Raw genomic sequence first — 20,537 nt, forward strand, 5'->3', positions numbered from 1 at the left:
GGGAACCACTAAAAGAATAAAAAAGAAAAAAGAGGAGAGAGAGAGTTAAGGGTTTTGTAGTGCAACCCTCATAGAGTGAAAGGAAGAGGAAAGAAAAAATAATGGGAGATGTAACACTTATGGGTAGTGTAGTTCAAGGAGAGGAGAGAGTAAGACCAGCAGAGAGTTAAACGACCAAATTGGAGGAGGAAAAAAAATATCAAGAATGAAGATAAGAGAAACAAACGAACAAATATAATAAAATGGGATAGGTTATAAAGTCTGCGGATTATTCTTGATTTTGAGAGGTTATCTCCTTGCTTTTTCTTTTCTCTCCCTCTTCTTGGTCGGTGACTCTGTACCCCAGGTTCTGCCCCTTTGGCACGCTCAGGTAGAGGTTTGCAGTTGATAAGTCTCTATGGCAATGTCATGTATTGTGCTTTAGTCTTGTTGGCAGTTGAGGCTCATTTATAGGCTCCTCCGGTGCGAGAGTCCGTGTTCCTGGAGCCTTTCTCCTAGTCTTTCCTTCCTCAATTAGTAGTCTGATAATCCAGCCATGGGGTTGCTGCTACCTCTGCCTGGATAGTAAGAGGCTCAAAGAGCTGGCAACTCCCCACTCTGTTCCCACTCAGCACAGGGCTCTGGGTAAGGCTCAGTCAGTCAGAGCTGCTAGCATAATCAGGCGGGGCTTCCGCCCACTCAAAGACCTCTGGCTCTGCCACTCTGTCTGGAAACACGGGCGGGCACCCACTCCCAGGCACTTGGAGGAAACTCTCGGTCACTATCTGCATGCGCAGACCAGGATATCAGGCCACAGTCTCACCCTCTGACTGAAACCCCCAGCCGCACGGAAAAGTTCCAGCGTTGAAATTGGCTCTCACTCCATCCCCGTGTGCAGCTTTTCCAAGGTGCTGGGGCGGCCCGAGATTCCGCCTTTGGCCCACACAAAGGCCCCTGACTCTGCTCCTCTTTGGGTTAACACGGGCGCACACTGCCGAGGCACTCGGAGCAATCTCTCGCTCACTATCTGCATGCACAGACCAGGATATAAGGCTGGCAGTCTCACCCTCTGAGTGAAACCCCCACCTGCACGGAAAAGTTCCAGCGTTGGAATTAGTTATTGCTCCCTCCCCGTGCGCGGCTTTTTCAGGGTGCAGGGGTGGCCCGGAGATTCCGCTTTTGGCCCACACAAAGGCCTCTGACTCTGCCTCTCTGTGGGATATCACGGGTACCCACTCCCAGGGCTTTGGAAGGAATCTCTCGCCCACTATCTGCGTGCGCCGACCAGGGGATCGGGGAAAATGGCTGCCCCACTTGTCTTTCTTTGTCTGGGTTTGGCGCAAGTGTTAGCTTGTATTGCCCGGGTTGCCATAGGAACAGTTTTTCCTCAGCTTGGATCTCCGTGCCACAGCCTGGTTCGGCCGTTTGTGCCGCGGCCTGGATCTATTCACCCCCTTTGCCTGCCTTAGTTTCTATATTCTCAGTTCCCAGTGAAAGCCGCCCTGTTTAGGTTAGTGAGGAAGGCGGAGCATTTCTTACTCCCTATTTCCTTCAGGGTTTGATTATATATTTAGCCAATTTTTTGCTTGACCATACCTTCGGGTGTATTGCGAAACATCTGGAGGCTCCAAGGATAGGTTTTTCTGTTTCTGGTTGAAGATCTTGTTGAGTTTGGGGGGAGATTTATCGGTATCGCTTCCTACCACGCCATTACTCTGACGTCATCCCTTTTTTTTTGCCTTCTTTTTAGGTAACCTCCATCAAATAAGCAAATGCCCCTTCCAGATCTGCTTTGTTAAATGCTTTTACCATAAATAAGTCCTTGATTTTATATTTTTTTACATTTGTTTAATTTTATGATTTTTTCTCTTTATTTTGTTATTATAGAAAATTATGTTTTTAAATTTTATGTTAAGTCAACCTTATAAACGAGATAAATTCGGTTAGTAATATATTATCATTTTTATGTTTTACTGCATTCAGTTTTCTAACATTTTGTTTAATTTTTTAATCTCAGTTCAAATATAATTGGTCTGTAATTTTGCCTTTCTTGTACTGTCCGTCTGAGATTTTGATACCTAAAATATAATGGTTTTACAAATGAATTGGGGAATATTCCTTATTTTTCTCTCCTCTGGAAGTATTTGTATAACATCAGCTTTATTTTTTTCTTAACTATTTAACAGAATTCACCAGTGAACCCAACTGGGCCTGAAATTTTCTTTATGGTGAGGTGTTTAATTATAGATTCAATTTTTTAATGAGCTATAGAAATTCAGCCTTTAATTCTTATTATATTGATTTTATAAGTTTTGTGTTTTGAAAAATTCATCCATTTTATTTACTTTTTAAAATATGTGGTCATAAAGTTGTTTATAAAATCCTTTTATCTTTTTTAATGCTTTTAGTAAAGATCTGTAGTTGTGTTGTATTTTCAGCTATGACATAATTACTTGTGCCCTTTTTCCCCTGCCTCCTCCTTTTTACTTGTCTTGAAAGAAGGTTAGCAATTTTTATGAGCCTTTCAAAAGCTAACTTTTGGCTTTGTTGATTCTCTCTAAATATATTTCTTTATTTCATTAATTTCTCTTATATTCATTATTTCCTTTCTTCTACTTACTTTGGATTTAATTTGCTGATCTTTTCTAAGCTCTTGAGATAGATGCTTTCTTTGATCACTGATTTTCAGCCTAATTTTGTTTGTTTGTTTGTTTATTTATTTATTTATTTATTTATTTATTTTAGTGAGAAGGAAGGAGGCAGAGAGACAGACTCTTGCATGTGCCTCGACTAGGATCCACCCAGCAAGCCCCCTACTGGGCCATGCTCTGCCCATCTGGGGCCACTGCTCCATTGCTTGGCAACCAAGCTATTTTAGTGCCTGAGGCAAGACTATGGAGCCATGCTCAGTGCTCGGGATTTCTCCTTTAGTGTCACATTGCTACTATACTCACAATACTTGAGACACCAGACATATGGAGGTTATTCTCCTACCAGGCAGTTCTGTGACAGCAGCTGGGTGTCCTACAGTATAATTAATTCAGTTCTAATATTATCTACCTGAAGATGGTGTCAGATCCTACCAGTTAAGGGCTCAATCCCACAAGACTGTTCCCAACTTCAAGTTACAGTTGCAAGTAATAAGTCCCCAGGAAACCCACAACTTCTGTCTGACTTGGCTACAAATTGAAGTTTTTCATGATCTCCTCTCCCTTGGAGATTATTTGCTAGAACAGCTCACAGAACTCAGGGAAATGCATGCTTATGTTTACTAGTTTATTAAAGGATACAGATGAACAACCAGATGAACAGAGATGTAGGGCAAGGTCTGAGAGGGTCCCAAGCATGGGCTTTTTTGTCCCTATGGAGTTGAGGTGCATCGCCCTCCTTATAATGGTCACCAACCTGGAAGCTCTCCAAACATAATACTATGGCTATTTTACTTAGCCTTTTTTGTGTAGACATGATCTATTATGAACTCCCTTTCCAGCCCTTTCCCCTCTCTTCAGAATGGTGGGGGGCAGGATGCTGAAAATTCCAAACTTCCATTCATAGCTTGATCTTTCTGGTTGACCCATCCCTATCCAGAATCCATCTGGGAGCCAACTCAGTGTCACCTCAATAGAATAAAGGCTGTTTGTAGTGCTCTTACCTGTTAGGAATTAACAAGAGTTTCAGAAATCCTGCATCAGGAACAGGGACAGACATCAAATATATATTTTGTATTATAAGTCACAATATACAGCGTTCTACACGTTTTTAAAAATGTATTATTTTTATTATCAATTAAATATGTTTGTAATTTTCATTGTGACTTTTACTTAGATCCATGATTTCTTTGAAAATGTATTTCTTAGTTTCTAAACATATAGAAACCTTCTATCTTTTTGTTATAGATTTCTAGTGTAATTGCATGATGCTCATCCCTCCTCCAATCTAGCATCTCTGCCAAGCCCTGCTGCTAACTAACCTCCTTCCAGAATGTCTTCCATGACATCAACTGTTGATCTCTGGGTGAGAATGTGTGATGGTTGGGTACACAAGCATATGGACCACATTTGCCTCTCCCCTTTTGGTACAGGAATATATGTGTGAAAAGGCAGGTTGAAATGAAGGCACTGTGTGTATGCAGTAAAGGCTTAAGTTAGCAAGCTTGGGGTGCTCAAACCCAGCAAATTCCAAACAAAGGACTGGCCCTTGACTTGTTCCTAACATAAATCTCTAAGCCCTTAGAATATCCTGCTTGATAAGAGTACAGCAGGTCTTAGCCACACCAGGTATTTTAGGCTAGTAATGTGATTTATGGTGAACTATTTTCTTCCCCCAAGACCCTGGGCCATGCTGTTTGACCTCTGATGAGGACAATGAAGACTAACTAGTTAAGGTCAGTCATGTGGGCTCTCCTTGCCTTCTGCAATAAGAACCTTGGACATCAAGGTCCAGGTGAGCTTCCCGGGATGACAGTAGTTAGTATGTATTATCACACATCACTGGTAGGAGAAATAAGTACTGTGTGACTCCATTGGGAGAGGATAAACAGAAGCTCATGCCTAGTTTCCCCTGGACCTTGCCCTGTGTACCTTTTTCTTTGCTTATTTGAATTTGTCCTTTTGCTGTAATAAAGTGTATCAATGAGTACAACAGCTTTTATGGGTCCTTTGAGTCCTTCAAGTGAATCATAAGACCTAAGGGTAGTCCAGGGGATCCCCAGTATAGTGGTACTCAAAAAATATTGATGAGACTAGTATATCAAAAGTCTTTTGATAATTATTCTCTTTACCTAACTTGTGTAACCTTCTGTGAAGCCAAAGTTCATTAATTTGGTGATGTTAATATCATACAAGTAGTGTTAGGGAATAATTCATCAGAACTTAAGTTAAATAACATCTGATGAAATACATAAGACAGCCTCCATTCCCTCCTGAAGTTCCTCATAAAATACTAGTATAAAGGAACTACAAACAGCATAAGCAGTAGGAGACTTTAGCTTTCATCCTTCAGTTAAAAATATAGACAATTAAGGATGTACAAGAATCAGAGGAAAACCAACATCATGAAAGCGAAAGTCCAAAATAAAGAGATCAATTGATCACTGGAGAAAAAGAGATTAAAGCAAGAAGAAAAATTCTGCCTAATATCTATCCCTGAGGAACAAGCAACATCAGTGAAAACAAGGTATCCAAATACCTTTTGGGGAAATTTCAGAAGGTATGAATACAAAGTAAAAATACAAAGAAACAGCCTTAAAACCTCCTTGAGAGAGAGAGAAAAAAAAAAAACAATCTACAAAAGAATGGCATCAAACATCCTGGCCAAAACATAAAGTACCAGGAGACAGTGTGACAATATGAAATGGTTCTAAGAAAAAAGTATTTGAACTTAAATTCCATGCCCTGCCAACTTTCTTTTAAGAATAAGAGCACAATAAAGATTATTTTAACTGTCTGTGAACCCTCACTGGGAAAAAAAGGTACTGAAGAACCTACTCAAGCAGAAAGAAAATTGTATCTAAAAAGCAGGGATGATATGGGTTTTAAGAAACTGCAGCGAGCCAAAAAATGAGACTATTTTAATTAATAGCTTAAGTGTTTGTTCATAATTTGGCCATGGGACATAATGGAATAGTAAAAAATCATATTTGAAAGGACAAAAACATAGTAAATTAAATTCTAGGAAGAAGAAGATGTAAATACAAAATTAACAAACCCAATTTAGTAGACATAAAAATTTGTCTCCTACAATTAAAGAATACCCATTATTTTCAGATGGATTTGAGCACAAATGAATGGAATAGGCTAGGCTAGGCTAGGCTAGAATAATTCTGAACTCAAGGCAATAAAAAGGAAACAAAAATATAGTCATTGGAAAAATCTGTCTTAGAATGTTAAAATCTCCATTATTACATAATACATAATATGAAATTAACTAGTTTTAAGAGTACAAGTTTTGTCATATGTGTAGTCATGTAGCCACCACTACAACCAGGACATAGACTGTATCTGTCATCCCCCAAGGTTTCCTGATTCCCCTTCACAGTCAATCTCCTCTTCCCAGTTCTGGTTCTTATCACCCACTGATAACTTTCTGTCATTGTAAGTTTGACCTAGAACTTCATATAATGTGTTTGTTGTCTTTTGTGTGTGACTTTTCACTCAACATAATACTTTTGAGACTATTCATGTTGTTTCTTGTATTAGTAGTTTGTTTCTTTTGGCTGCTGAGTAGCATTCCATTGTATGGATATGCCACATTTTGTTTATTCACCATTTGATGCTATATCCAGGTTTCTTTTCAGTTTTGGCTCAGAACAGTTGCATACAAATCTTCAGATGTATGTGTGATTTTATTTCACTGGATTTCTGGGTTGTTTGGCCAGTGTATGTGTAACTTTAAGGGAAATTGCCACACTGTTTTTCCAAAATGGTTTTAACATTTTGCCTTTAGCAGCAGCTTCTTAGAAGATCAATTGCTTTGCATTTTGGGCATCGATCTTTCATTTTAACTCTTCTAGTGGGTATGTAGTGGTATCTCACTGAGGTTTAATATAATGTTGATAAAGTGTCTATTCAGCTCATTTGCCCATATTTTTGTTAGATTGTTTCTCTGAGTTGTAGAAGTTTTTTATATATTCTGGATGGAAGTCCTTTATTAGCTAGGTGCTTCACAAGCATGATCCTTCAGCCTGTGACCTGCCCTTTCCCTTTCCTAACAATATGTTTTGAAGAGCAAACGTTTTCAACTTGAATGAAGCACAGTTTATTAGTATTTTTTCTATTATGCCTTGAGCTTTTTGTATTCATCTAAGAAATCTTTGTCTACCCCAAAGTCACAAACATTTTCTCCTATGCTTTCTTCTACAAGTTTCATAGGTTGCTTACATGATTCATGATACATTTCCAATAAATCAATAAGTGTTTCATAGAATGTAAAGTGAAGTTCATGGGGTTTGTTTGTTTTGCAAATAAATATCCAACTATTTCAATACTCTTTGTTGAAAAGTGTATCTTTTCTTTATTAAATTATGTGGCATCTTTCTAGAAAATCACTTGACCATACAAATGAGGATTTATTTCTGGCCTCTTCATTTTTTTTCGTTGGTCAATATGTCTGTCTTTTTGCCAGTACCTCACTATCTTGATTACCGTAGTTTTATTCTACATTTCATAATCAGATAGTGTTAATCCAATTTTTAATGAGTTTTGAATATTCTCATTTTTTTTACATTTCCATGTAATTTTAAAATCAGTTTGTCAACATCTACGAAAGGTATGCTGGCCTCTTGCTTGAAACTGTATTGAATTTACAGATCAATTAGGGAAGAATTGTTATCTTAACAATGTTGAGTCTCTTGATCCATGAATGTGAAACAGCTTTACATTTATTTTAGTTTTATCTGCTTTTTCCCAGCAGTGTTTTGTAGTTTTCAGTGTACAAGTCTTGTACATAATTTGCTAAATTTATCCATAAGTATAAATAAATTTATTTCTAAATTTCAATTCTCAATTATTTCTAGTATGTAGAAATAATGTTGCTTTTGAATTGCCTTTGTTGGCCCTGCTAAACTTGTTTTAGAAGCTTTTTATAGATTCCTTAGGATTTTCTCCATAAACAATCATTGCTTCCTTTTAAATGTGTTTGTATTTTATGTGTATGCTGCCTTTTTTCACAGGCTGGAACCCCTAGTACAGTGTCGAACAGAAGTGATGAGAGCAGACTTCCTAGCCATGTTCGCTAATCTTAGGGAGAAAGTGTTCAGTCTTTCATCATTGAGTATAATGTTAACTGTAGTGTTTAATAGATGCTTCTCCTAACAGAAAGAACTCTCCTTCCATTCTTAGTTTGCTGAGAGTTTCTATCCTGAATTGGGTACTGACTTTTGTAAAATGATTGTTTTGTATCTATCCATGTGGTTTTTCTTGCTTATATGTTAACACAGTGATTTACCTGATTATGACTTAAATGTTAAGCCAAACTTCCATTCTCAAAATAAATCTCACTTGGTCAGAATACATATTTCTTTTTAATATATTCCTGGTCTTGATTTGCAAAAATGTTATTAGGGATAATTGTGTCAATGTCCATGAGGACACTGGTTTGTAGTTTTTGTATATTTTTTTCTAATTAGTATCAGGATTTATTATCAGGATATTGCTTCCCTCATATAATAAGTTGGGAAATATTCCCACCTCTTCTATTTTCTGGAAAAGCTTATGTAGAATTGGTATTATTTTTTTCTTAAACCAGCTGGAGTTGTCTTTGTGAAGTTTTTAATTGTGACTTTAATTTATTTGGAGGGGCTGTAAGACTTTTTGTTATCTACATTTTTTTCTTAGTTTGGTATGGTGTGGTTTTTTCAATAATTTTCTTTTCATTAAGTTTTATTTTGAAAATTGTAACTTCAAAATTACTAGTTTCTTATATATACTTCATTGGCTATTCTAATATTTAATATTTAATAAGATAAAATATATATCTTATCCAGAATTTTTAGTATACTTGAAACCTATATGGACTTATTAACCAATGTCACCCCAATAAATTTAATTTAAAAATGTGCAGGCTAAAATAGCCTATATTCTCAGTTAATGTTTTTTATCATATAAATTTCATGGTGGTTTTTGTCTTTCAAATAATTTGTTCACTTTATCTAAGGTGTCAGATTTATTTGTATAAAATTGTTTATAATATTCCCTTATTATTTTTAATATTTATAGTATCTGTACAGATTTTCCCACTTCCATTTCTGATATTGATAATTAATATTTTCTTTAGTGATTATTCTTGCTAGAATATTGGTTTCATTGATTTTCTCTAGTGTTTTAGTTTTCTTATAGTTTATTGTTTTTTACTTCTATATTTATTATTTTCTTCCTTTTATCTACTTTGTGTGTTTGATTTTTCTCTTGTGTTTCTGTGGCTCTATTTTGCAGCTCAGTTAATTGTTTTTAGGTGATACTTTAAAAAAAATTTTTTTTTAATTTATTGATTTGAGAGAGAGAGAGAGAATGTGTGTGACAGAGAGAAACAGGAATATAGATCTGTTCCTGTATGTACCCTGACCGAGGATCAAACCAGCAACCTCCATGCTTTGGGATGATGCTCTAACCAACTGAGTTATCTGATAAGGGTGATACTTCTTTGTAAATATTAGCATTTAATGCTATAAATTTCCCAGTAAGCACTGCTTTCTCTGTGTCCTAAAAATGTTGATATACTATGTCTTCATTTTCATTCAGTCAAAATAATTTTTAATATCCCTTTTGATTTTTTCTTTGATTTATGAGTAATGTAGAAAAGTATTATTTAATTTCCAAATATTTGGGGATTTTCCAGATATCTATGATTGAATTATAGTTTAATTTTATTCTTATTTAGGAATGCACTTTGGCCCTGGCCAGTTTGCTCAGTGGATAGAGCATCAGCCAGTGGGGAGAGGTCCAGATTCGATCCCTGGTCAGGGCACACATGAAGAGGAACCATCTGCTTCTCCCCCACTTCTCTCTCTCTTCCTCTCCCATATCCAGTGGCTTGACTGGTTCTAGCGTCAGCCCTGGGCACTGAGGATAACTTGATTGGTTCAAACATCAGCCGCAGACGGGGTTGTTGGATAGATCCTGGTTGGGTAGCATGCGGGAGTCTGTCTCTCTATCTTTCCTCCTCTCACTTAAAAAAAAAAAAAAGAAGAACATACTTTGTAAGATTTTAATCTTCTTGAATTTAATGAAGATTTTTTTATGACCTAAATATGGTTTATTTTGGTGAATATTTGGTGTATACTTGAAAAATGTGCATTTTGCTGTTGTTAGATGGAGTATTAATGGGTAGAGGAAATATCAATTTAGTCAAGCTGGTTGATGGTATTGTCCGTTGTTTTCTGCTCGCTTGTTCAGTCAATTACTGATTGGAATCTCTGACTTTATTTGTGGGTTTGCCTATTTCTCTTCTTAATTCTATCAGATAGATTTAATATATATTGAAGATCTGTTATTCTGTGCATACTCATTTAAGATTATGTCCTCTCGATGATTTGACCCTTTACTGATGAAATGTCCCCTTCCTCCTGGTAATATTCTTTGCTCTAAAATCTTCTTTTATATTAATATAGTCACTACAACTTTCTTTTGGTTAGTGTTTACATTGTCTAATTTTTTCATCCTTCTTTAACCTACCTTTGTCCTGATACTTGAAGTGGGGTTCCTGTAGATCACCTATATAGTTGAGTATTGCTTTATTATTCTGTCTGACAATTTCTATCCTTTCCATTGAGTTACTAGGTATGTACATTTAAAGTAATTATTAATATGGTAGTGTTTAAACCTACCTTTTCTATTTGTTTCATTTGTTCTTTTCTTTTTTCTTGCCTTTTTTTTCCATTGAGTATTTTTATGATCCATCTTCAATAGTAACTTATTGAAGAACATTTATCTATTAGTTCTTTTAGTGATTATTCTTTAAAATATACGTCTTTATATTTTATTTAATCTATTATTTACATTCTTTTGATTACTTTGCTTTTAATTTGTTCTTGTTTTCTGGTTTCTTAGAGTGGAAGCTGAGGTCATTGACTTGAGAATTCTTTCCTTGTGGAACATAAGCATATTAGTACTATTAATTTTCTACTAAGTGCTGCATTTCTCAAATTTTAGTATGTTGTGTTTTTATTTCAGTTCAGTTCAAAATACTTTCTAATTTCCCTTTTATTTCTTCTTTGATCCATGGGTTACATAGAAATGTGTTATATAGTTCTCGAGTATTTGAAGATTTTTCAGAAAACTTTTTGTTATTAACTTCTAATTCATTTCCATTGCAGACTGAAAATATACTTTAAATCTTCTCAAATTTAATTGAGACAAAATATGGTCTATCTTGTTCAGTGTTCTGGGTACACTTGGTAAGAATGTGTATTTTATTGCTGTTTGGTAGAGTATTTTTTAATCCTTTGAGTAGTGAGTTTTTTTTATTCTCACTGATCCCAGGGAGTGAGGTTGTTTTTCAAAAAATGAAATTAGTTCCAGTTACAGTTTTATTAACTTAAAATCATATTTGTTTGATAACCAATTTATGGAAACAAGAAGATCATACATTTGCCTTATTTTAAATGTTGCCTTACACATTTTTAAAATAAATCGATCATACTCTGGATGGTCAGGAGGCACGAGGACATACATGAATGTTCATACTACCCAAAGGGTTAATGTTACTCAGCCCACTTAGTTGATAGTGTGGTTCAAGTATTTAAATTTATGTCTATAACTTGTTTATTTTCACAATTCTATCAGTTTTTGCTTTATATAATATTTATATATCTTGAAGGTGTGCTATCAGGTGCATAAATATTTAGATTGTTATATGCTTTTGCTGAATTGACCCTTACATCATAATGAAATGACCCTTTTTGTCCCTGGTAATATTCATTGCTCTGACATATACTTTATCTTATATTAATTTAGCCACACTAGATTTCTTTTAATTTATGTTAACATGACATATCTTTTTTATTCTTTTACTTTTACATTTGAAGTAAATTTCTTATAGAGAGCATGAAATTGTATCTTGCTGTTTCACTGAATCAGTCAATCTTTGCCTTTTATTTGGATACTTTTATCATTTACATTTAATATAATCATCAAAATAGGTTCAAACTTAATATCCACTGTTCATCTTGTATTTCTTTCAGAATTGTCTCTTCTGGTGTCATTCCTTTTTCTGTCTTCTTTTGGATTAATGTAGTATTTTAAAGCATTCATTTTATCTTCTTTTTTGGCTAATTAGCTATAAATCCTTGTTGTATTATTTTATTCATTTCTTTTGGATTTATACTATACATCTTTAACATGAACAACCTAACTTAAAGTTATATTATATTACCTGTACTATGTTTATAGTACAAGAACCTTACAACAGTTCTAGTTTCATATTTTCCTAGTGAATACCCCAGTATAATGAGAATTTCTCAATATTGATTTTCCAGTCTCAGAGCAGACTCTAAATGGGCCTACTTGGGTTACATAACTCATCTCTGAACAGACAACGGTAGTTGTGACATGAATATTTTGGTATGCCTGAATTCTTGCAGCAGCCCTCCTAGAACTTCATGAAATTGATAAAGAGCTCACCATAAGAATCCAGCAAGAGGAATGCAAAAGTGTACTAGAGCTGTCATAGACAGGCACACATATCACAGGAAGAGTTTACAGATTGACAGGTAGAGAATTCACACACACTTGCTATAAATTCCCAATATACCTTACCAACAATATTGAACGTGGCCACACAAAGCAGCAAAGGAAGCATTTCTCTGTGTGACATTTTCCTTCCCCTTGTACCCTCCAGGGCACTCAAGCTGAAAAGAATCCAAGCACTACACCCCCTTTTATGTTTGACTTGTATCAGTATTCTGGAAAAGTTTTTACTAACAATATAAGCATGTCAGTGTAATGCAGAGTTTCTCAACCTTGCGACTATTGACATTTTGGACCAGATAAATCTTTGTAGTGAATGAATGCCCTATACATTGTAAGACATTTCGCGGCATCCCAGGACTCCACCCACTAGATGTCAGTAAGGCACCCACTTCCCAAGTTTTAGCAATCAGAAATTTCTCCAGGTAGTAGCAAATGGCCCTGAGGAAGCAAAACTGCTCCTGGTTGAGAACCATTGGTTTAAAGGAATGTTTACAAACATCAGATCCTACAGGTTCTTGACCTCAAATTAGCATCAGCTGATGGTAAGAAAGCAGAATTAGCATTAGGTGCCATCAACTCCTGTTTTATATCCCAGCAAGCTCATCTCTCATCAGGGGACCATGTCTGTTTTAATTGCTGCAAATACACCTCCCAGAACCAGACAAAAACAATGCTCAACAATGACAACCACAGCAAATGTTAGAAGAATGAGAGTGGGTGGGTGGATGGATGGATGGATGGATGATGAAGGATGGGTGGATGGAGGATGGATGGATGGATGGATGGATGGATGGAGGATGGATGGATGGATGGATGGATGGAGGATGGATGGATGGATGGAGGATGGATAGATGGATGGATGGATGGAAAGAAAAATATGGATGATTATCTACAGTGTTACTCTGAGGAAAGGAGTAACGTAAGTCGTATGTACGTAAGAAAAGGGGATATTGTACTTAAAATTTCTATATTTGAATTTTATCATTTTTACTCTCAGACACAGAAATTTTAGTTATTTATTTTTAAAGCACTTGGAAATGAAAGCAATCATTTTCTCTTTGATAACAATTTCTTTAATTTGTCGGGTTTGTTTTTTATTAAGAACAAATGTGGACACTAGCCCTAGTTCACATTCTGTAGTATCACCAAGCCTAAGGCTCTGATTTTATTTTTCTTTTAACTCATGAGCAAACAGTCATAGAATATAAATATTTGTGAATGGGGTTTATGCTGGAAAAAAATGTACTTAGCACAAAAGTAACTTGACGTATCATATCCAGTTCTGTGCATTGGCCTTGAAGGTCACATCTCAAACCCTGCAGAGCTTATGCAATGTGGGCCGTCAGGAACTATACGCTGAAAAGATGGGTAGTGATGAAGGTTCGTAGGCATGAGTTTGGTCATCCTGTTTTACTTCATCCCACCAGGATGGTCTGGGCAAATGAGGGGAGAGAAGGGGTGGGCTAGGTGCAGTGAATCCCTCTGAGGGAGAACAGGTATCTGGGTGTTCTGCTTAAGGCAGACAGAGGCAAAGGAGTAAGGAAGAGAAAAGATTATGTGAGGGGCAGCTGGTGCTTCTCTTTCTTCTATGCTACCAGAAAGAAGCTGGGTCAGAGCCTCCCTTTTCAGTGAGACAGACACTCCTCCCTCTGTATGAAACACAGTGGTGCAAAGCGGTCCAACATCTGCCCGTGTGACACCCCCACTCTCATGGAATTCTCATCTCTCTTCCTCATCTCCACCCTGGAGAGAAAGACCGAGCCACCTGGGTCTCTTGAGGTCAGGATTCCAGGAAGCAGGAGAACCTGGCTTGCAAGGTGAGGACATTCATTTACACGAGGCAAGCGACGCATGGAGATACAGAGCAATCCATCTGCCTTCACGACCAAACAGATTGCCTCGCTTCGTCCTCTAGCAGAAGCAGTCAGGGCAGGGAAGCTGGGTGAGGTGACCTTCCGGAGCTGAATCGGTGCCTTTAAAAATAGAAGACTCCTTGAGAAGGGAAGGAGAGGCTGTGGATGTTCAGGGTAAAAACTGGGCTCCCCAGAGCATTGTCAGTATGAAACTGTATTAATTAGTCAGGCGTACCCAACTTAATAACCTCAGGTATCACAGAAATTGAAACTAAGTGAACTGGCTTTTTTATTTTCCTTTCTAGTTACACTCTCCCTGGAGGAAGAGAAGCATGTTTTCTGACTTGTTCAAATGGCTGTGTGCTACCTGAGGAGATGTCTTCCCCAACAGAGGGAAATGGGGCTCCTTAGAGACACACCAGGAGCAGACATGCGCTGCAGCAAAGTGGGAGTCCTCTGATGGGTGGTAGAGGCCTGTGGGTCTGGGCCCCAGCCATCCCAACCATCCCAGCCATCTCTCCCTGTGTGGACACTGCTCGGGGCTCTGTCTGAGGCTGGGTGCATTCGGAGCTGTGATGTGTGGGGTTACTGGGTACCACTCACAGCTTCTGAAGGGTCCTGGTCCAGAGACATGTAGGGACTAGATGTTTCCAGGGTCCAGGGGAGCTGTGTGTGTGTGTGTGTGTGTGTGTGTGTGTGAGTTGGGGTAGGGGGTGTTTGCAGGATTTACGAGGGTACTGTGGCAAACTCAGGGGGACTATGGAGGGGAGTGTGTGGGCAATGGTGCATATGGATGGTGACCATTTGGAGGACTTCATGGGTTAGGCCATGTAGGAAATGAGGGTGGGAGGGTCTCCGAGGGCTGTGTGGGGACCTGTGTGAGAGACTGTGTGCGGCTGCATGGGGCTGCACTCAGGGTGCGTCCGGGTGCAGGGCCGAGGTGGGGGCTGCACAGCCCCGCAGGGCTCCTCTTTGTGTAGTGTTGTCCTGGGGGCTGTGTGTGGATTGTCATGGGGATACGAAGGGACCTGCATGGGGGACTCCATGGGGAATAGTTTAGGCTGTGGGGGAACTTCTGCTCTGGGGGCTACTTTCTGGACCATGGGGACTTGTGTGAGGCTGTGCAGGGCGGCAGGTGGCCAGATTGAGGATGACAGAGACCCTGGATGGCCTGCACAGCTTTGCCATCTAAAGATGGGCTGTGTTTCTTTGGGGGAAGGGGCTCCCAAAGGACAGGCATTTATTCTTCTCTATGTGACCGACATGAAGGTGAGAGGCACCAGGGGTTCAGGAGATGATCACCCTGCAGCTGGTCCTTCTGCACACCAGGCTGGAAATGCCAGCTAACGCTTCAGTTGTGCTTTCTCAACAGGACAATGTGGATCTTGGAGAGCTGATGTTTTCCCTCTGTTACCTTCCAACGGCCGGCAGACTGACCATCACCATTATAAAAGCAAGGAATTTAAAGGCAATGGACATAACAGGAGCATCAGGTGGGACATTCTGTAATTCAGACTTTCTCCTATGGTTCTGTTGTAGTACCTTACAAAGTTTCTAGTAGAGTTCTAAGTACATGAACTCTGAACTCAAAGTACCTTGGTTTAATTACTGCCCTAAATAGCTGTGTGACCTAAGGCAAGTCACTTTACCTCTCTGGGCTTCAGATTCCTCATCTGTAAAATGAGGGTAATAATAGTAACTGGCTTACTGAGTTGCTAAAAGAGTAAATGAGTTAACACATATAAAGCCAAAAGAACATGCCTGGTGCATATTAGGTGCTATCTTTTGTTAGCTGTCATTATTATTATTATTCTCTCTTAAGTCTTCTTCACCATAATTGTGAACTGAGCCTACAATTTACACATGATGCTACAGCTTATCTAATTGAGTCTTTGCTCAGATATAAGCAATTACCATTTCAGGCTCACTGAAGACTGAAGAATCCTATATCCTTAGGAAAGGCTCATTAGTGACTATGGAGTTTGATTTTTCCAGTAAATTGAACATGTCCCTTAAATTCTAAACCCTAAAAAAGCCCCAATATGCAGTTTCTAACATGCAAAATCACAAGCAACCTCTGCAGGGGCTCCTGAAATGTGGTCCTAAAATATCCAGTCCACTGGCTGTGGTCACTGAAATCAAAGGCAGTGTATTCTGCTTCCTGTACTCCACTGTTTTTCCAGGCAGAAAAAGATGTGGCCCGTCTGGGTTTCTCAGTCCCTCCTGGACAGTGTATGGGAGTCAGAGCAACACATTGTTATGCAGGTGAAGAGAGAAGAACTCCCACTGAGCAGTAGGACAGTGAAGCGGAACCCAGAAAGTCCCACCTGAAGCCGAGACCAGCCTTGTTCCCTGTCACACCATCCCAGCATCGCAGCACAGCAAGCCTCTCCCTGACGTGCTGAACTGCTTCCCCCTTTGAAACCCCACTGCAAGCAGCTCTGGGGCTCAAGAAAATCAACCCCTAAAATTCCCCCTGTCCTCTAAAAATTCAGCTTCTCCCTTTCCTAAAGACCTGATGTTTAGGAAAAGGTTGTCCAGAGCGGCTCCACGTTGGGACCTGCAGCCCATTTCTCCGCGCCTTTGAAAGTGCTTTTGCATTTCTCTGCCTGTCACAGCCAGGCAGGTCTTAAATTCTAGCTGGAACGGTTTCTAATTTGGTAACAGATGTTTTTTTTTTCTTTTCACACTATTTTTAAATCCCATGCATTTTGAGGAGACAGAGTCCTGTGCCTTTTTGTGAATGATTGACTTAATTGTCCTAACTCTAGTTACTGCTCCGGCATCGTATTAATTAAAATGCTCCAACTCCAGTCTACAGGCAGGTAAAGGAGTTCTGCATACACAGTCCATGACACTCCGCAGTGATGAAACTGGCGGCCTAAGTCTACCTCTGTCCTCACGGTATCCCTGCTTGTCTCGGTCTCTGCAGATCCCTACGTGAAAGTGTCCCTGATGTGTGACGGCCGACGGCTGAAGAAGAGGAAGACGTCCACCAAGAGGAACACCCTGAACCCCGTTTACAACGAAGCCATAGTCTTTGATGTCCCTCCTGACAACATTGACCAAATCCATCTGTCCATAGCAGTCATGGACTACGACCGGTGAGAGACCTGGGGCTCTTTCTCAGTGCGAGTCTGCTGTGTCCAGGCGAGGAGGGCGGAGGGGGCAGTGCAGCCAGAGAGTCTCAGTTGGTGCCCTGGCAGCAGGAAGTGCCTCGAACGAGCAGCTCGCGGAAAGCTGATGGACAAGGAGTTCGAACCAGACTGTAGAGTCAGTTTATGGAAGTGCCTGTTAGCGCTCGTCCTTCTTCATCTTCCTGTACCCCCATCCCTCCCCCCCCCTTACCCCCTAGACTCCCAGCCTGGAGAACTGTGGCCCCACTGGTCTCAATGTTCCCTTGGGCAATCCTGCCTAGCCGTCATGGAAAGATTTCACTCAAAACAACAGAGTGATCACTTCAGCTAGACAGTCAACATTTCTAAATACGTACATAACTTTGTTATTTTTTTCTTCTCCCAATGTGTTTAATAAAGATCATTTCCATCCACTTAAGTCTGAAAGCAGACACATAAATGTTCTCTTGAAAATGCTAGAATCAGTATGGATGACAGGGTACATTAAAATGTATAAGATGCTCAACTTCCTAATTAATACAGCACAGAAGAGATATTTATAGCCTACATTGTAGCCAATTGTGTATTTAAAGGACAGATTTGAAAAACAGTCACTTTAATATGCAAAGGAAGTACCAACAGGGAATTATATATGTTAAACCAGTCATTAGACTGAAATGAAAAGTATCTTTTTAATTGGAAACCTCCCACGTGGTCTGGGCACAGTTATGAAAAAAAATCATTCTGACTTCTAATGTAATCTTCCAAATATTATTCGCAGCTAAAAATTTTCCCACATACCCCTGAAATGTCAGTAAAACAGCTCCAGTGCCCTGAACACTTTTTCCAGCAGATGTCTGGGTGAAGCATAGCTATCTTACAACCCAAGGGGCACGTGGGTGACCGAGCTACTCATGGGTGTGACAGCCCACGCTGAGCAGCAGACCCCCTCCTGTCTCCTCCAGACAACACGCCACACCAGTAGTGTCACGCCACAGGAGAGGACATTGCCCACCAACCATGGAAAGCTAGGCCAGCATTTTTCAAGCTATTGCCAAGTTTCCCGCACTGGAGAATCTGATTATGTGGGCTCTGCTTCAGTTTAATTCTCAGTAAACTCATGAATCTGTCCCGGAAAAATCCATGGCAGAATCCATGGAGCTTCTGCACGCAACTGATTTGAATGAGCATAGACTCAAATACCCTTCACAAGGCTTCTTCACCTTGTCTCCCCTTCACTTCCTGCACAGATAAGACAGAAAACCTTCATCTTTGCAGGAAGCAAAAAGGAGAGAAAGTCTGTGTGTTTGTATCTCAAACAGTTAAAAGATGGGCCATGTCACTCTAATTATGCAAAGGAGTTCTTATGAAAATCTACTAAGGATAAAAAAAAAGGGGGAGGGGGGCTAAGGCAGGGGGGCTAAGGCCAAGCAACATTTCAGAAATATTAGCCCTAACGTCAAAGGAGCTAAAGATCTTTTTATAGTAGAGAGGTCAAATTGGGTCCAAGAAGCAGAACTGGGTTTGGAAGGAGGGAGAAAAGGGCGTGAGAAACACGTGCTCTAAAGAGAGGGGTAGCAAGGAGACCCAGGAGCTCAAAACACAGCTGGCCCTCTATCAGTACTTGGTTGCCTCTTGCAGGAATTTGAGCCGCTGTTACTGCAAGAAACTCCTTCCAGGTGGCCCCCTTTCATTACATGGGTTTGGAGGTGTGGAGGTCAGCCTAGTTCCCAAACCAGACAGAGGCGACATCCTCAGCATGCACTGGGGAGCTCTTCAAACACAGGGTTCTTGGGAATAAGCTAAGCTGTGTCATGTGACACTTCCTTGTTACAAGCACCTAGGTGTGAGGGTCAGACTTGGCTTCTATTCTCTGTGCCGCTCTGTATAATACTGAATCACAATTTCTGTTCTCTGATATGCTTAGAATCTAGTTTTAAATTATGGAATGGAAAGAACCAACTCCCCCTAGTTCCTTTATATACATTGGTTTGATTGAGCAGTTATTGTTCTTACCTACCAACATTTTCAGAAAAAAACTATTGTGGACCATTTTCACAGTATAGGTCACAATGAGATCATCGGCGTGTGTCAAGTAGGCAACAAAGCTGAGAGGCTGGGCAGAGACCACTGGAGTGAAATGCTGTCATATCCTCGGAAGCCCATTGCACACTGGCATTCCCTGGTGGAGGTAAGAACCGATCCCCACATAGTCCACTTTATGGAAAAATAAATGCTTGACTGTTGAAATGGAGGAACCACCAAAAATACGAGTGTCCATTTCCCGGTCTGTTTGGAACTGTGTTCAGTCTGAGGTTGAGTCTGTGATCCCCACCAGCCTGGTGGGTTTTGAGCACAGTTCAGGAAGCATCCCTCACTTTGACTGTCTCTCTGATTCTATATGATAGCTTTGGGTTGACATGTTAAGGATATCAGGATCTGGGTGAATGTGGCATTTTCAGGCTGTCATGTGGTGATTTATGCCTGACATCAGAAAGAACTTGAGACTGGGAGAGAGGAGGCCTGGATACTAGGACCTTGTGATACTGGACAAGTTGATAAATATCAGGTCCAACTACATATGATAAAAGTCAAATAACAATAAGTAAAATGAAAATTTATTTCTGTCTTACCTAATAAAGGCCCAGAGGAAGGTTTTCTAGATTGTTACAGTGGCTCCGTGATCAGTAGAGTCCTAAACTTCTTCTGTCTTTCTACTTCACTGACCTAGCATGGCGCTTTTTTATTTATTTATTTTTTAAGGTCACCTCAGGGTACAATATGACTGCTAAGCTCTAGCCATCACATATCTTGTAGGCCATAAAAAGGTGACCAAAAACACACACATTCCTTTTCCAAGGATTTTCCTTGATGTCTCATACGACACTGGTACTTACAATTAGCTTAGTCACAACTTAGTCACATGGACATGTGTGGGAAATGTATTCTTTTTGTTGAGTAAAAATGTGGCCAACTAAAAACTAGGGTTTTGTTTGCAGTGAAGAAGAACACAGTGAATACCTAGAGGCAATGGGCCATCATTCTGTCTCTCATAGCCTCATTCTTGCTCTCACTCCCTCACCATTTACTTCTCATTTAGTCTTTTCCCATTCATTTCTGCTCATTGAATCACTCTCTTATTTACTTACTAACTCATTCTCTCAAACATAAATTGCATTTGCTAGGCAACATTCCTGCGGGTCAAATGCCATATTAGGTACGGAAAATGGATGTGAATAAGAAACCATCCCTTCCTTCCCTGAAGAGCTTGCACATCATAAGAGAGAGAGAATGTGGCAAGTAAACTAGTCATTAAAGTGCATAGTCATAATCATTATCATACATCCAGTATGCACAGCAGCACAAAGCAGGAGAGTGCATGGCGTGCTGAGATGCAATTGTCC

At 39.5% G+C, this 20,537-nt stretch overlaps 1 protein-coding gene across 3 annotated transcripts in view; it reads left to right on the forward strand.

The window, feature by feature from the left end:
* Positions 1-20,537, forward strand: part of SYT9 (synaptotagmin 9) — a 249,601-nt gene that overhangs the window by 189,407 nt on the left and 39,657 nt on the right. The window contains exons 4-6 of one of the 3 annotated variants that reach the window (XM_066250855.1): positions 15,390-15,510; positions 16,950-17,121; positions 19,195-19,324. In XM_066250855.1, the coding sequence (XP_066106952.1) occupies positions 15,390-15,510; positions 16,950-17,121; positions 19,195-19,324 (423 nt within the window). Of the gene's footprint in view, positions 1-15,389; positions 15,511-16,949; positions 17,122-19,194; positions 19,367-20,537 lie in introns of those variants that run through there. The other 2 variants (XM_066250854.1, XM_066250856.1) reach the window with 2 other exon arrangements.

This window comes from Saccopteryx bilineata, chromosome 1, assembly GCF_036850765.1.
Source record: "Saccopteryx bilineata isolate mSacBil1 chromosome 1, mSacBil1_pri_phased_curated, whole genome shotgun sequence".
NCBI lineage: Eukaryota > Metazoa > Chordata > Mammalia > Chiroptera > Emballonuridae > Saccopteryx > Saccopteryx bilineata.